This window comes from Seriola aureovittata, chromosome 23, assembly GCF_021018895.1.
Source record: "Seriola aureovittata isolate HTS-2021-v1 ecotype China chromosome 23, ASM2101889v1, whole genome shotgun sequence".
Lineage (NCBI taxonomy): Eukaryota > Metazoa > Chordata > Actinopteri > Carangiformes > Carangidae > Seriola > Seriola aureovittata.
In genome coordinates this window covers 18,038,692-18,057,017 of record NC_079386.1, presented here as the reverse complement: position 1 = coordinate 18,057,017, position 18,326 = coordinate 18,038,692, and the positions used below count along the sequence as shown (strand labels likewise).

The following is an 18,326-nucleotide window of genomic DNA, read 5'->3' as shown; positions in this document are numbered from 1 at the left end:
TGACCTGAAATGATGATGAATTGTCACACAGTTGAACATTACAACATTTGAGCAGTTATTTATGGTGAAACAGTTAAACCACAATGTTCTGTCTGTTCACACGTATGTAGACAGTGTTCACAGGAACAGAGCAGCTGTAGCCTTTAAATACTCTTCCTGTGGTCAATGACTTATCATGCTGTCACATCAGTCTGACCTCAACTTCAGCTCAACGTCAACGTTGAGCTAGATCTATCGACCCGCTAAAAGATTATAAAACCTCGAAAAAGATACAATAAAATTACAGATCAAATTAAATGTGTGCCAGATACTGTGGGGATTTTCTTTGACAATTTTCATGTTAAAGTAGTAAGTAATAATGTATGTTTGCACAGCATGTTTTCCGCCTGCCAGAATGATAGAGGCTGAAGTTAACTGCAGGACCTGAACCTATACAAGGACTTCTTACGTGTCTGAAGTTGCAGCAGGGATTTCCCACAACCAAACTACTTTGGGGAAAACCAACCGCTTTGGTTTTGTTGTGCAGCTGTTTAAAAAGTTCAAAAGGATGCACACAGAGTGACATGTTTGAAATGTCAACAACATGGGCCATAATGATTATGTTCATTATATACATTTCATTTTGAATGACAAGCTGCTCAATAACAGATTTTCAGGCTCGAGGATAGAAATGATGACTGATTTAACCATCTATTTACATTTCACAGACAAACCCTTGCCAAGCAGATGAGGCAAAGACGTAGTGAAAATATCAGATATATTCAAGTGAAGATGCTCTTACCATGCCAACATTAGTATTAGTAAGTATCTTACATTCCTATTTAACTTTTCAGGAAAAATATCAGTATTAATGTAAGGAAGTAAGAAAAAAGGAAGGACTAATTTAATTGTTGTTTTAAGATAGATTTAGTACTATTGAGGGAAGAAAACTAAATTCAAGAAAATGAGTAAATATTTACACTGTATTTACAATATAGTTGATTGGCTTTAATTGTTCAATTCAGCAGATTACACTGAACTTTTTCTTCAACTTTTCCTCCTTATTTACATATTTTTGGTCATCTCTTTTCAAATGTTGTTCATCAGGAGGAGGTCTGACACACAAACACTGTGATGGGCTGAAATCTTATCTCTAAATATTCTTCAAACACAACCTGGACGATGTGAGGAGATTAAAAAACTGACGTACTCAGTGTGATGTGGAGTGTTGAAAGCCTTCACAATTTTTTTAGTCATTACATGTACACAAAGAGAGCACGAATTTATCTCGTTCTGTAGGATTTGTTTTGTCTTTTCCTATTTCTTATCTTTTCTTTGAAGTTTCCTCTGAATCTCCTCTTTCTGTTCCTCTGTGTCCTCTAGCTGTTTTTTAATTTTCTCCACGTGACCCTCTATTTTTTTCTCCTTTTCTCTAATTTTTTGGATTTCTTCAAATACCTTCTTGACTATTTTGTCTACATTCATTTGCAGTTGCTGGTATTCTTGCTTTCTCTCCTGCTGGTTGTTGTTACTCTCCAGTATGATTTCTTTCAGTTTTAAATATCCCTTTGCTTTGTTAGCTATCTTATCTCCCTCCTCTTCCGTTACTTCTATCTCCACTGATGTAACCTTATTATCAGTCTCCTCTACCTCTCTCTCTGCTTTCTGCATCTGGACAGTCAGTTGCTCTTTCTGCGTCTCAAGTTCCTTAGTCAGTTCCATCAGACAGTCAATTATCTGAACCACATCCTTCTGTTCCTCCTCTTTCTCCTTTAAATGTTCATCAAGTTTTGCCCTTTTTTTGTCCATTTTGTTGATTTCTTTCCTTGCCATCAAAGGCTGATGTTCTGTGCTGGTATTAGTAGCTGTGGTTTTCTCTTCTTGGTCTTCATTCATGTCTCGACATGGCATTTCTGTGATTAAAAAAAAAATTGTTAAACTATGCAGTTGCAGACAGATGCACAATAACAGCAAATGAGTTCTGCTGTAAAAATGTCTTCCAGTATATGACACATTTCTTAATCCATTTAAAACAACTTTCTAATTGTACAGGTACTATCTATATACTGTTAAAAAAAGTAAAGTAAAAAAGTAAGTAATAATCTAAGGGCTTTGATAGGAAAAGCGTTTTTAAATAAATCAAATACATTTTTGACTCACTTATTCTGTTTTGTCTCCAGACAGAAAAGGAAACTGCAACCACAAACATTAAGCAGAAAACCACACTAAAGCTGATGGAAGCAGCGCAGTTAGATGTGGCCATGAAGAAATCATCTGAAATAAAAGAACAACACTGTATTTATAGAAAACCAGAGCCAAATGAAGCTCAACTGTGACTGTTTTATAATTGTAGAAATAATTTCTACCTGGAATATAAAAGTGTGTCTCTCTGGTCTGGTTGATGATCTTCTGTTGGACTCTACAGGTGAAGTTGTTGCTGTGTCTCTTCTCCACAGTCACTCTGCTGCTGACAGTATAGAGGTCATCAGGACCTCTGACTGTCTCTGTAGGTCCAGCAGAGAGCAGCTTTCCCTCACCGTCCAGCCACAACAGCTCAGGCTCTGGATGCCAGCCTTTAGACTCACACTGTAACACCACTCTACCACTGTCTTTATGAAGCCTCGCTAAACTGACACCAGGTGAGGAGATGGCAGCTGTTGATGAGGAGACAATTCAAACAACGTTTACTTACACAATCCTCAAGTCACATTTTTTACAAAAGAACAAGGAAATAACTGAGATTAGGTGTTCTGTGTACCCGAAAAACAAATGGCAATAAAATCAAAACATGTTCAAGTCTCTTAGAGTAAGACACTCACCAACATGAAGCTCTACTAAATATCGTTTATTCTGTTTTGGAATGTAACATCTGTACGTTCCATGATCAGAGACTTTCACTTTGGAGAGTTTCAGTGAAATGTCTCCATGCTTCAGTTTGTCGATGGACAACGATGTTCTTCCCTTGTAGGCCGTGTTTTGGTCATCCAGAAGCGCCTTACCGTCGTGCCACACGTATATAAACCTGGGGTCCAAGTCAAGTCTCCCCCATTCCATTGTCATTTTAAAAGCATCCATGGCAGGTTCCAGCTGACAAGGCAAAACGGTGTCATCGCCAACCATTACCACGACCGGCTGGGGTGGGTAAACCTGCGTCTGACCTGGAAATAAATAAGTCCATTTCAAATTCTGTCTTCAGAATAAACACATTCACCTCTGTCAGGCTGAACATGAATCATCTCGGCTTCTGTTGTGCCTCTAGATTTTCAGAATTTTCTAGTAGGCAATCATTTACCTGTATTTACATGCAGGTGCTGGTTTTAGTGTTTCACTACACCATTATTTAGCAGTTGTGACGTAACAGAATGGAGCCTTACGTTGTTCAAATGGTTTCATATTTTTCACATATTAAATTTAGTGTTTACACAATAAGGCGACATCACAGAACTAGCAGGGAAAAGACTGGCCATGGTGGCCGAGCTTTTAAGGTGTCGACAATGAGCTTATGCCAACCCAAGGCCCTGTTAACTCTCTCCTGCCAGCTAACAAATCCATTCAAATCAATGAATGGCCTTCAAAAGAATAAATAAGTAAAAGTCAAAGAGAAAAACATTCCCAGATATTCAGAGGTAACCCTCAAAAACTAATCTTCATCGGACTGTGTGGGTGTGGTTTAGTCCGATCTGACTGACAGTGGCCACATAAGCAAACAACCAATCAACAGTCACCAGAGTCTGATTTAAAAGTTGCTAAATCCTAAAAGTTCTAAGGGCAATGTGATATCACCTTTATCAAACTGAGTCTTGCCAACTTCAAACCAGCGAAAGAATCAGAGAAAAAGAAATGTTTTCTGTGAAATACGCTGTTCTGTTTTTGTAGGATCCCATCTCTCACAGACACATCTAACACCAAGTGTGTCAGAGCCCTTAAACACATACCACAATGTGTAAGTTACCTCCACAAAAGTGTGTTAGGAGTAAGAAGACAATGTGCCGGAAAACTGGAATACTGGTGGCTCTGAGCGGAGACTTAAAAGACTGTCCATCCTTTACGTGATTCATCCTGGAGAGTCAAACATTTAAAATACACAAGTATTCATTAAACAGACCATTTCATTTTAAAACTGACTGTTTTAGCGTGGAACATTAACATTCACTAAGATTGTGAAATACTATTCACAAGATTATGGATTCAACATCAAATCTGTGTAGAAAACTTTAAATGTAAAGTAACAACAAGCAAATGTGATACCAATGGTAGCAATGGTAGCCTAATTCCACATTTGCTCGTCATAACTTTACAATCTATCACATTCGTTCTGCTGTGATGTACCTGCTTCATATACGGCACATATATACACACACACACACACATATATATATAAAGCTTTACAACTTACATTACAAATTAAATGTTGAAAATCCCACATACCTGTTGCGTGCAGTAAAGCGATGCCTCGCCTCTCACTGTGCTGCATGGGTTTGTACTTTGACCATGGTCATGTATAATAAAATAAGGTGTGTTCACTTTTTCCATTTACATGCAATGGTGCATGAAATTATTCCTGGCTATGCTTTGAACTATTCCTCTGCAACACTCAGAATTTCAAAGTAGCTAAAGCTTAGCCAGAGTTGTAGTAAATTAGAGTTCAACCTAATGCAGAATATAAAATACAATGCAAAGATGATCAGATTTGGTCTAAGGATTAACTGGCTCTTGGTTGTTTTATTATACCCAGGAGAACAGTGAGTGGTTAATATTTAATCATAGGTCAGTTATACTCCCATAAAAACAGGAATGGACATCTGTTTCGTTATTGCACACAACACGTTATTTGAAATACTTTTTCACTGAGGAGGTTTCACATAAAAAAAAAAAAGTTAAACACCTATTCCAACTTTCAAGCCTTAGTCTGTAGCCAGTGGTGGAGGACGAAACCAAGTGAAGAGAGCACAGACCACAAAGCAGGCAAGAGTAGACATCCATTGTAAAAAGGAATTTTAATGTAGAAAATATTACCAAAGTCCCGATGATCTCTTTATGTTCTGACATCTTATTGACTGTACATGTTTGCATATTTGAATGTTGTTAAAAACAAGTAACAAGTTCCCACCAACACAACTACTTAACCGAGTGAAAGTTTAAGCTGCAGCCGGTTATAATAAATATTTCTCATCCAGCTTCATCTCGAATCTTTGCCCTATGTTCTTAAGGTCAAAACCTGCACTACTTCTCCCCATGTGGTTTCAAACTGGCTTGGTTTGTCGTTTTGTTTAAAGTGTTTCCCATTTTCAAATACTAATAAATGTTCACATGTAATAGTGTAATGGTTTCCAATGTGGATTCCAATTAGGATCTTTGAATACGGTGCACAATACACCTATGTCATAACAGATATATTTAAATTTCACATCAGTCCCAGAGAGTATGAATCAGGCAGTTCCCAGCTGTGCTACTGTATGATGATATGAAACTTCTTTTAGACTGTTTCAGTGAATTTCAGTGACAGATTCATTTTGCCGCCTTTTTTTCTTCCCCTGACAAGTCACTTCTGCACATCTTCCTTCATTCTGTGTATTCTAGTAACCAGAATCTCGATTGGCTCCATCAGTATCTCAGAGTTCAGTAGTTCCCTTTTAGTGTCTTTCTTTGCCTCGTCCAGTTTCCACTGGGCTCGTAACAAGTTTTCTTTCTCTCTTAATAATTCCTCTGGTTTGTCAAAAGTAATCTCCCTCTCTGTTATTTCCTGCTCCACTGACTGAAGCTGCTGCTTGTTTTCTTCTCTCTCCGCCTCCACCTCCTCCAACAGCACTTCGAGTTGACCCTTCTGGTTCTCCAGCTCAGCCTTCACCTCCATCAGCGTTTTCACCACATCTTCCTTCTCTTTGTCTTTCTGTGCATTTTTCATCACTAATTCCACTTTGTCATCTTTAAGGGAGAAACAATGTGAAAAATGTCAGTAAAGTTTCAACTAAAAACCACCAGTAATTGAGTTTACATTTGTTTTTCATAAGAAAAATTAGACAAAAATTAAAAAAGTTTGACTGGTGGATGAAATACTTTTTATTAATGTCGAAGGTCTTTGATGTTTCATGTTAATCATCTGTAAATGAATCAAATTGCATATCATTGAAATAAAAAATACTATCTTACATTTCCATTTATACATGGTATAAACAGCCACAATACCACTTAGAGCGAATTCAATAAGGCCATGTGCCGAAAACATGTGATGATACACCGTGGAAATGGAAGCAACCACATCAGCTGGAATGAAAGCAGAGCAACATAGATTTTAAATAGAGCACTTTTCCAATAAAAGTTATGGTAGTTAGAGAAATCACTTACAGAAAAATCTCTCTTTAAAATTTAAGTAATGACCACAAACTAAGATTCATGCTTTGGTTCTGCAGAAAATTAAAGCTTGTTGCAGCAAGTGCACCTTGATCATGCATATGTAAACATACATTACATATGAAAAAATCATGTTATCTGTATTTATTTATATGAATTTACATGTAGAAATCATATCACACTAAAGTGATCCAAGTTTATTGACTGAAGTCAGACATTTCGATTATGGAACCACTAAATTTTGCAATAAAAATACAACCAAGCTGAGCATGACACAGGTGTATTATGTTACCTCCACAGGTGTGTATAAGAACAAGAAAGAAAACAGTGTCATGGGAAAGTGATCCACTGAAGGCAGTCAACTGCGGTTTGAAGAACAGTTCCTCCTTGGAGTTCACCTTCGTGAATTTCTGAAAATTAAATAAGCCAGCTGTAATTCCCAGAGAGAAAGGGTCATACGGTAGTAAAAGAAATGTTTTGCTATAACACAATATTCAAAATCTACATGATTAAATATGTTCTTCACAAATATAATAATGAACTTGTGAAATCAGTAGTGTACTCTGAACCCCTAGTCTACTAAGGCCCCCCTACTTTGTATTCAAAATAAACGTCTTACATAATTTACTTATTTTCTGTCATAATCTACGCGCACATCACATTATGTCCATCTATAAGTCACTTTCTTATGCATATTAATTGAATGCTTCATTAAATGTCACTGGCTGCAACAATGTTTTGATTGTAGCACAGGCAATGACTGTATAACTGAACCATATGAAAAATTTAGTGGGAAACTAGCGAGCAAACCAGCAAGCACATTGTAAATCGACTAGACAGTTGAAAAAAAACCTACTTTTTCATGTTGCAGCTTATTATCATCTGTCATGTCCTCCAGATATTTCTTCTGTTCAATCAATGGAGCTTCCTGTTCTTTCATTTCAGTCTGTTTTTCAAACAGTGAATCTATCTTCTCATGATCCATTTTCTCCCATGATGCGTCTAAAATTGAACCAGACACAAAAGCACAAAATGATTGTGATGTTAAACCTAAAAACACTGTGTACATGGGCAACAGTAAAAACATTGAAGCCAATAAGACGTTCACTTAGTGAAATACAACTGCCCATTCGTAAAGTGATCACAAGTATTTCAATATTTTAAACAATGAACATTTGTTTTTTTTATGAAAATCCTCATATCACCATAACCACAAAGAGGTGGGACTTACACTTCCATGTGCAGAAAGCGAACAAAAGTGAAACAGCAGACAGGAATTTATGCGTGACCATGATGATACAAGAAGTAGTACTGGGGAGACAAAATCAGCTGGAATGATTAAACACAAAACAACATGGCACTCGAGAAAACTGTCACTGCTGAAAATCCAGGTGTGACAATAGGTTAAGAGTAACATTTCAGATTTGTATTCCTAAAACCTACAGCACTCGCTGCTGCAGACAGCTTGCATGCTGTTGAAATGCTGACAAAAACCAAAAGATTCTTAGTGACAGGTATCTAGCAGACAATAGAAACCCCTCAAAACAACTTCAAACCACCAAGTGAAAACAGTGTATACAGGAGTATTCAGATTTATTTTTTTATAAATTGGAGCAACAAAGCAAGCATACATTAGTAGAAATTAGCTCAACTCCTACATGAACAGTTGAGCTAATTTCAATACAGAGATTGAACATTTATTCCATAGTCAATTCCACAGAATCAAAGATTTCTTTTCATGGCACATATTCTCCTTCCTTGTAAATTCCTGTCGACTCCTTCCTCGTCATATCGACTGCGAGCAGGTCAGTCCTAGGTTTGTGTGTGTTATGCTCTTAGGTCACATTAGCCGATGGCTAATATAACCTGGTGCCTTTACCAAAATGTAGAGATTAGCAGCATGTTACAGAGGTCTGTAAAGCTCACTTTCTTCTAACTACACATCCAAGATTTATTTATTTTATTTTTTACTTTTTAAACTTGACTGATACTTACTCTAGTGATTTCAGTCGAGTATATTTTAGGCATCACACAGCTTCCTCTGGGGACACTAAAGGCTTTCTAAAATTTAATATAATTAAAAACATGAATGTAAAATGAGATGAAATAATAAAGGGTGCTGTCGTTCCAGAAATTGAAATTTTTGTGTGATATAATTTGTTAGCTGCCTTGAGTTGAACCTGAGTTAAGTACGCTGCATGAGTTGCATGTAAAGCCACGCTGTTATAAATACTCCCTTGAGCGAGCAGCCACGAAGCCTCAGTGAGCGAGCATGTGTAACGGATGTCGGCGCTTTAATATGTTCATGGAAACTTATTGAGGTCAAATTGATATATCGGCTGACCACAGCAAATGTTTTTTTTTTTTTTGAAATAGCATGTTCAGATGTGTGAACAGACAGCGCAGATGGAACAAAGTGGTTTAACTGTTGCGCCTGAATAAAACTGCTCACTCTTAAAATAGACACTGACGTGACTAAACCAAGGGCGTCATACAGACTGATCATGACCACACAGCAATTCTCAAATAATATAAACAACAATGTTAAATTGCTCCCTTAATTTCATGATTTTGTCTTTGGTTTCCTACAGTGTCTTAACAGTCCTCTGTGGGTTTACAAGTTACTCTGGCTACCTCATTCTTTGACTGTGAGGAACTGACACTAAAACCCAACTTTGAACGTTCAGTTTTAAAGAACAAACATTCTCTGATATCAGTCTAGTGTGTATTCTATTGTTCCCTGGTCTTTGGTATCAAACTAAGTTTTCATTTATGCATTTATTTTTTAAGTTATATAGAGCCATGGAAAACATTGAACTATTTTGCCACAAATCTATTCAAAAATCAGTTTTATTTCAATGCATATGTTCAGTGTACATATTTGGAAATTTTCAAAATACAAATATTGAGATTAAAGAGTTGCATACTCCAAAAGAGTAATCTATTCCAAGGATTTTATTTTCAAGTGTTTACATACCTGCTTTATGCATTAAAGTCACTTCGTCTCAGTAACATGTGCTGCACTCTTAGTCCTCAGATAAAATAACCTGTACTTTGGTCACCAGTAATCAAGCAAGGTGTGTTTACTTTGTTTTTCCCGCCTGGTAAACTTTTTTTTTGGTACACTTGACTTTAGGATCAAATCAATGAGTTTATTACTTCCTACATAGCAGTTCTGCCTCATATATTTCTAGCCTGCAGCTGCATCAATAACAGAAATAATTCAAACAGGAAGAGGAGGTTATGACCTTCATTGTGTCTTAGTTGTATTTCAGCCTGATGCTCACACAGTCGGCAGGAAGACATCATGGCAGTTACAGCGCTCTGCATCACACTGTGTGAGTACACCAAGGCTTTCAAACTTTTTCGCAAAAGACATGATTTATATTATTATTATGTCAAATGTGCAGCTCTTTTCATTTGTCTCTCCAGTGATCAACGTGTTGGTCGTGGTGGTTGCACAAGTCAACCGCAGTTACTTTGTTCAAACAATTGGTAAGTTGGGCTTTTTGTAATTGGAAAATATTTAAATTGGATAACCTCAATGTAATTGCTCTATTTCTCTGCATCAGTCTCAGATGCAGCTATGCCTCGTATTGTTCCCGACAGACTTCAATTTTTTGAATATGAGAACTTCTCTGTACATTGCCAAGAGGTTGATGGCCTCAATGAACAGAGTGTGATGTGGAAACCCAACAAAATAGGTCTGACAAATTCTTCAAACTGTGACACATCTGCACCATCCTGCACCATTTATCCTGCCTTTAAAAGACACAGCGGAGAGTACTGGTGTGAAAATAAAGTTGGAGAGAGAAGCAGTGCTGTAAACGTCGCTGTCACTGGTATGTTGAGCACATAAATCAAGAATTTCCTTATTATGTAGAGACACACTAAGCTCAGCTTTTCCAGAAAAGGTCTGTAGTTCAACAATTTCAATGTTACTTAAGACATGGGTTGTGATATAGGGTGTGACAAAACCTGTCACTATTATACATTTTTAAAATGAGGATTCTTTAGGAGGGAAATGTGCATTATATTTGTTTTTTCCATCTTTGCTGCAAATTTTGTTTGACAGGCAAATCAAGACTTTTAGACAGACCATGGAAAGTACTTCTCCCATAATTCTGTGGAAACTGGACTGTGGAATAGCTTAAACTGCAAGTAAGACCAAAATTTCGGACATGCCAGAAATCCACCCAATAGTTGCTAATCAGGTGTCATGAACCCTTTATTATCTCGAACTGCACATCAAATGCCAAACAATCTCCAATCTAAAATTAGTCTGGGGAAACGAATTCATGGCTAAAATCAGGCTTAACACATGCAATGTCAGTCCCACTTAGTAGAGTCAGTTTGGGTTGAACTTTCAGTCGTACTCCACATACTCTCTCTAAATCATGTTCGATGGTGATGGTAAAAAAATTTAAGACAATTTTTAAATTTATTTGCCTTTGCATTTATTGTTTTATTCTTTTCCCTGTAAGGAATTTTGTGTTTGAAACTGCTGTAAAAATTAAGTACTAGTAATTACTGTTACAAGCATCAATGTGTTGTGTTATTGATGTTGGGATGTAATACAGGCAGTCACTTCTCTTGGCAAAGAGCTTCACAGCCATTCACTTAATAGGCATGGTACATGACTGATGTTTTCTAATAAACATTTTTCAGATGGTTTTGTAATCCTGGAAATTCTTCCTCATCCTGCGATAGAAGGATATGAAGTGATTCTTCACTGCAGAAACAAGAAAACTAAGACACGAAACATAGCTGAATTCTACAAAGATGGTTCCCTCTTATGGACTGCGTATGCCAGTAATAGGACCATGACCATCCATAATGTTTCCAAGTCTGACGAAGGACTTTACAAGTGCACAATCTCTGAAGCTGGAGAGTCACCAGAGAGCTGGCTAGCTGTTTTAAAACTAAGTGAAGGTGTTTGGTTTTTTTTGTTTTTTTTTGTGATATGTACATTTTATTTCTCCTTCAGGTTCAAGATAGATGATGTAAATGCGTTTTCTATATTCTTTCCAGATCCTTATGAAGACACTCGCCCCCCCCACAGTGAGTCCCCTAATCTCATCATGCTATGGCCTGTTGTTGCCGTTTTATATGCGGCTCTGCTGCTGTTACTGGTACTACTGTGTACGAAACACAAAGGTACAGCAACTCTCACTAATTTCATTTCTTAATCATGTTGTGGTGGCAAACTGGATTATAAATAATTACATTTGTGTACAGATGCAAGGAGGATAGGTATACAAAAGCACATACAGTAATTTTGACAGCGGTGAGCGCGATCTTAAAGTCTCATCTGCAGTTACGTTTAGGTAGCAAAAGCAATTTGGTCAAGGTTGGTATACGATTGTGGTTTTGGTGAAATATTAATTAGTAAGGTGTGCCTGATGTGCTGTTGACTTTGAGGGTATGATGATTTCATAATAATCAAGAAGGGGGAAGGTACATGACTTATACCGTTTTTATTTTTTAATGTACATACATGTAAAATGCCATATTTAAATCTATATGTGCAGCCATGAAACATGAAACAGCCTAACAATAAAAATACTAACAGCACGTCAGGATTGACTGCTTTTTTAATTTTTTATGTTTCAGTGTCAGGTGATGTGACATACACCATCATATACCAAAGGAAGAACAAAGGTAGTTTGTTACTTCTTTTCACTTTTAACTGAAATTTACGTACTAAATTTATAGATACCTACAATAATTAAATAATTTCTTAAATCTGTCTGCAGAGCACAGGGTTTCCTTTCAGGTACTACTAGTTGCAGGTGATAATTTCAGTTATGAACCACATTAGAAAAGCACAGGCTATAACAACAGGTCCCTCTGCAGTTTTTTTTCAGCCGTCTACACTACAAGAGGCTGTGCAGTTTGATAGTCACACTGAACACTTTAATATGGTCTTCATCTGTATGACATGTAGGCCAGCAGCTTTATTTACACTAAGTAGCACATTTCAAATACAGGGGCAGAATTCAGTCTTTTATATAGCCACAAAAGCATTGAAATGATATTCAAAATAATTAAACACCAGAATAAAAAAATAAATAAATAAAAAATGTCTAATCTAGATGCTTTTACAGGGAAATCAGAAAACTTTGGAAATTTAAATTTTGGATCTCATGTGGTGTAAAGAGATAAGTTCATTTGTTTCTCAAACAGAGTCGGAAGTGTCCAGAGAAGATACCAAGTCATCTTCACCAGACGAAAATATCCTCTATTCTCTAGTCATCTTTCAGGTAAGACTGCAGCAACTGAATAATACCGCAGCTTCATGTAGAATATTTTCAGCTCTTCATATTCCTGTTAAAAACAGCCCTTTTCTCTGGCACTACATTTCTTCAACAGCTAAACTACCGTATTCATACGCACAAGTGCAGTTCCTCAGAGAAATCACATCAACGTTGTCAGTTTAGCTTCCCCCATTTCTCATCCTCTAATGAAAGTAAAAAACCTTACGTGCAATTGTTTTCCTCTTTTACAGGCTGCTCACACCCGACTGAAGGACTGAGGAGATGGTCAGTTCAAAGCTATGCTTATAAAAGGGAGGAAGTCATACTGTTCAGTCACACTCAGCAATGCTAGAGTAGCTCAGTTACTTTTTAATTTTTTAAAGTTTTATAAAAATGTGTGAAATATGCTATTTTGCTACATTTGACTGCAAAACATGTTTGGCATTGTGCTAATTTTTACACATTTTTAAGCTCTTCATGGTCTTTAAAAACAAAACCACCATAAGTAGTGCATGCACTGAAATAAAACTGATTTTATAATAGATTTGTGGCAAAATAGTTCAATGTTTTCCATGGCTCTATATAACTTAAAAAATAAATGCATAAATGAAAACTTAGAATAACTCAGTTAACTATTACCAGCTATAGGAGTTTGATACGAAAGACCAGGGAACAATAGAATACCAACTAGACTGATATCAGAAAATGTTTGTTCTTTAAAACTGAATGTTCAAAGTTGGGTTTTAGTGTCAGTTCCTCACAGTCAAAGAATGAGGTAGCCAGAGTAACTTGTAAACCCACAGAGGACTGTTAAGACACTGTAGGAAACCAAAGACAAAATCATGAAATTAAGGGAGCAATTTAACATTGTTGTTTATATTATTTGAGAATTGCTGTGTGGTCATGATCAGTCTGTATGACGCCCTTGGTTTAGTCACGTCAGTGTCTATTTTAAGAGTGAGCAGTTTTATTCAGGCGCAACAGTTAAACCACTTTGTTCCATCTGCGCTGTCTGTTCACACATCTGAACATGCTATTTCAAAAAACATTTGCTGTGGTCAGCCGATATATCAATTTGACCTCAATAAGTTTCCATGAACATATTAAAGCGCTGATATCCGTTACACATGCTCGCTCACTGAGGCTTCGTGGCTGCTCGCTCAAGGGAGTATTTATAACAGCGTGGCTTTACATGCAACTCATGCAGCGTATTTAACTCAGGTTCAACTCAAGGCAGCTAACAAATTATATCACACAAAAATTTCAATTTCTGGTACGACAGCACCCTTTATTATTTCATCTCATTTTACATTCATGTTTTTAATTATTTTAAATTTTAGAAAGCCTTTAGTGTCCCCAGAGGAAGCTGTGTGATGCCTAAAATATACTCGACTGAAATCACTAGAGTAAGTATCAGTCAAGTTTAAAAAGTAAAAAATAAAATAAATAAATCTTGGATGTGTAGTTAGAAGAAAGTGAGCTTTACAGACCTCTGTAACATGCTGCTAATCTCTACATTTTGGTAAAGGCACCAGGTTATATTAGCCATCGGCTAATGTGACCTAAGAGCATAACACACACAAACCTAGGACTGACCTGCTGGCAGTCGATATGACGAGGAAGGAGTCGACAGGAATTTACAAGGAAGGAGAATATGTGCCATGAAAAGAAATCTTTGATTCTGTGGAATTGACTATGGAATAAATGTTCAATCTCTGTATTGAAATTAGCTCAACTGTTCATGTAGGAGTTGAGCTAATTTCTACTAATGTATGCTTGCTTTGTTGCTCCAATTTATAAAAAAATTAATCTGAATACTCCTGTATACACTGTTTTCCCTTGGTGGTTTGAAGTTGTTTTGAGGGGTTTCTATTGTCTGCCAGATACCTGGTACTAAGAATCTTTTTTTTTTTTATCATAAATTTTAGTACTTGACTATGGACACTGCCATCTCTAAATCCACTGAATGCACATCTAGGCCATAAATTCAATGATGCAAATGATGTGCAATTTTCAGTTTTATTATGTAAAAATCGTGTTAACTCAATATATTTGCCAGTAATGTTATGAAGGTTAATGTGTAGTGCAGAAAAGGAGTCTTATTTTACAGCCTTTAATTTTGTTTTGAATTCTGCACAATAATTTATCTATTGTGACTTTTGATTAAATTGTAATTGATTTAATTGCAAGTACATGTACATTATTTTTTACAGGATTATCTGTAGCTGTAAAATTGTTCTACCACTTCCAATTCTCAAGGAGAGGCCCGTTCATGGTCAGTGCTGCCCCCTAATGTTCACTGTACTCGTTCACTGCATTCATACATTACATGTCTAAGAGCCATGTTAACCATCTGAATTAAAACATAAGATCCTGAACTCCTTACCTCACCAGTGGAGCTGCTCAGTGGCTACCACATCAGATTGTGGGTGGTATGAATAAGTAGGAATGTGAGTGACTGATTCTAAGAGTGCCCAGTGTCAATAGGCAATTCCTCTGACTGAAGCTTCCCGGTGTAAACCAATGCTCTAGTGGCCAGCTCAATTAACTGGCATGCCAAAGTAAATAAATACCTTTGATCATCCTCTTCCACAGTTTTGTTGTTTATGTTCTAAATATATTTCAGAGTAGTGTTCCTGAGTGCTGAGTCACTGTATCAAAAATGCCCTCAGAAGACCGGTATGGTAACAAGCAAATCTCTCCTGCTGGTGGTCTGAGGCAGAGATATTACAAGATATACAAGTCAGTGACAATAGGCTATGCCTGAGAGAGTTTTAGCACTCTTTATGTGCGCACTCAAAAATACACCACTTTCTTTTTTCTCTTTTAGGCACATGGCTTTCTCAAAGCATTGTTGCAGATAAGCTCAGAACATCAAGATTTACTTTTGAGAGTGGGTGTTACTTTTGTTTTTTTTTAAATGGTGTAACTGTTAAACCACCTTGGTCTATTTGCTCAGTTTGTTCACATATACCTTTACTTGCCAAGTGTGTTAAAAATCATGTAAAATAATCAAACTGATTGACAATGCAGTGAACTGTGTACTGCTGTTATGCTTAACATAAAACTAGATTAATCACCTCGTGGTTGCCTGCCTCCTCCACTCAGACTAGCTTCATATTAACATCTCTGTATATCCAGACCCATAACCATTTGTGTGAAGGTTTGTCATAATGTCTGTCTTGAGTAATGCTTAAAAAAATAAATAAATACAAAAAAATATGATTTTTTTTAAGTTACTGTGACCAAAGTGTAATCGGTTGGTCATCGAGTCCAGGTGAACATTTTTACTAAATTGAAAGAAATTCCCTCAACGTGCTACAGAGATATGGAGTTCACAAGGCAATAACTTTTGTGAGGTCAACACGCCTGTGACCTTTGACCCCCAAAATATCAGTTCATCCTTCAGTCCTTGTGAATGTTTGTGCTAAATCTGAAGTTCCATCAAGGCATTTCTGAGATGTCCACGAGCATAGCATAGTCTGGACAGACAGACAACCCGAAAACAATATGGCTCTGGCTGTCACTGGCACAGATGTAAGAAAATGACATGTCAAAAGAATTTACTAATGTAAATTTGTCAGCAAGCTAAACTTCTTTAGATACTATAAATACACTGCTAGGCTGTGGTTACTTACTGGTTCCTTTATGCATTTTTTTTTTCCCCCACTCGTCTAGACAGAACGTTAAACTGAATGAGACGACGGGAGCATGGGAATGAAATTTTCAATGTTTGCTTCCTTCTTGTCTAGCAAAGCGGTTCTCAAAATTCTGCAACAATATAGAGGCCAAAAAAACAAGCCTTCTCAGAGCACTTAAAAATTATGAAATACTTAAGTTAATTTATTTTAATGACAGATGAATATTTATGACCCTCTTTCCTTTATATTCTTCCTGTTGCTAAAAAGCTAACCATAGCAAGCAAGTGGTCTGACCGTTAACCCACAATTTCCATTAATTGGCTTATCACCAACAGACATACCTATCAGAAAAAGAAAGGAGTATTCAAACATTTTCAATGTTCATTTTAAAACAGAAATACTGTTTTTATATTTATAGCTTAAAATTTTATAATTACATATTTTCACCAAAATTGTAGTACCGCTGGTCTAGAGTGTTGAGGTTTCATCATGTTAATTTATTAACCTAGTCCATTTAGCAAGTTTCACTATGAATGTTGATAATGTTTCAACACTGCCTGTCAAACCTATGAAGAAAGTAAACTGGTCCAGTGCTATCCCAAGGTGCTGAAGTGACTGTGGTCCACTGAGGAAGCTCCTGGGACTATGAACTGTAGAAACATAATGGCCCTCATTTATCAATCTTGCGTGAAAACAGGCGCAGATCTGAGCGCAGAATTGGTCGTACAATAGGGTACACTTGTGATTCATGAAACATTCGTATCTGAGCAATCCCAGCGTACGCTGAATTCGATCGTCATTAACATGTTACGCCTTTACATATTCCTGGTTTGGAGGCCTCGCCCACTAAGGTCAAACATGGAGAGAAGAGTTACTGGCAAAAAACAAAACTTTTCAGAGATGGAGATCGACATCCTGACATCCGAGGTGGCGCAAAATAAGGATGTGCTTTTTGGCAGTCTGAAGAGTGGGGTCACAGGAGCTCATAAAACCGCTGTGTGGAAGAGGGTAACGGAGATGACTTTGGTTCTGCAGCGCCGCCTCCTGCAGCCGCGCGCCAACAGAGCTGTTTTGAAAAATAAAAGAATCGTGTGTGTCCCCGGCCACCAAGTTTAAAAGTGATAGCTTGGCATCACAAATCACCTGTACATTTATAGAGTGGTAGTTTTTGCGATTGATGAATGCGTAATCATTCATGGATGGTTCCTTCAGACGCACATGAGTGCAATCAATTGCTCCAACCAAATTTGGAAACCCAGCAATCTGGAGATCCCTGCGGTCGCACGTATTGTTCCTCCAAAACGAGTAAATCTGCCATCGTTATGATTTGATAACTGTCAAAGCATCTGTTTAAATAAGGGAGTGAGTAAACATCTGACCAACCACAGTGCAACAATGATTATCTCACTAGATGCTTTTAATTGTTGTTCCAGTTGTGTCACACCCATCGGAAAAAACAAAAAACAATTACACAATTTTGCCATGAGTTAATTTGCAAACACACATTTCTGCTTGTATTTATTATTATTTCAAATTTTAACATTAAATAATTAGATGTCATGTTAGGCTATTTAGCCTATCATATTGTTTTATTGTACAAAAAAGTGGTATCAGTAAAAAACGTGGGCTTTTTTAAAATTCAAATTTTTTATCTTGTTTTATTCGTTTTAAGAATCCGTTTTGATCTGTTCTAAATATGTGACATGCTAATGACAGCTGAGGTTTGTTTAATAATTATTTTGAGACTGCTGCACCGCAAATCCAGATTTGCGTACACGAGCTCAGACCTGACGTGAGATCTGATCGTAGCTTCCGCTCACGCCCAAATTGATAAATGCCAAAGCTTGCGTGGAAACGGTCGTACGCACGGTTTTTGTGCCATACCTTCGTTTGATAAATGAGGGCCACTGTCACTAGTTTTCCTTCTCAGTGGTGGCTTTCAATATTGCTTTAAGAAAATACTAAATCTGAAACTCATTTATGTGACTTTGGCTACCGCTCATGTAGCAAATGTAAACGATACATGAAGAAATTGTTATTTAAGAATATACACTGATCTCTAAAACGTACAGGCTTACTTGTACTTGTTGTAATAGCT

General features: G+C 37.0%; 1 protein-coding gene and 1 long non-coding RNA gene across 2 annotated transcripts; one reads left to right on the top strand and one right to left on the bottom strand.

The window, feature by feature from the left end:
- Positions 1-1,082: 1,082 nt before the first annotated feature.
- LOC130164912 (butyrophilin subfamily 3 member A2-like) lies at positions 1,083-5,884 on the bottom strand. The gene is made up of 6 exons (XM_056369908.1): positions 5,800-5,884; positions 2,799-3,137; positions 2,346-2,633; positions 2,140-2,253; positions 1,438-1,892; positions 1,083-1,154 (listed from the first exon to the last, which is right to left on the bottom strand). Exons 1-6 carry the CDS (start codon positions 5,882-5,884, stop codon positions 1,083-1,085), a joined length of 1,353 nt encoding a protein of 450 aa, XP_056225883.1.
- A 6,057-nt stretch (positions 5,885-11,941) lies between these two features.
- Positions 11,942-12,924, top strand: LOC130164690 (uncharacterized). The gene is made up of 3 exons (XR_008826647.1): positions 11,942-11,991; positions 12,517-12,593; positions 12,839-12,924. It is a non-coding gene; the product is annotated as an uncharacterized LOC130164690 (long non-coding RNA).
- Positions 12,925-18,326: the final 5,402 nt, after the last annotated feature.

Excerpts from the sequence above, each read along its gene's own strand:
- LOC130164912 (XM_056369908.1), bottom strand. The coding sequence starts at position 5,884 with ATGAAAAATGCACAGAAAGACAAAGAGAAGGAAGATGTGGTGAAAACG. Across the intron at positions 3,138-5,799 it reads TGAGCTGGAGAACCAGAAGG|GTCAGACGCAGGTTTACCCA; the intron begins GTCAACTCGAAG and ends ATTTATTTCCAG. Across the intron at positions 1,893-2,139 it reads CTGGAGACAAAACAGAATAA|AAATGCCATGTCGAGACATG; the intron begins GTGAGTCAAAAA and ends TTTTAATCACAG.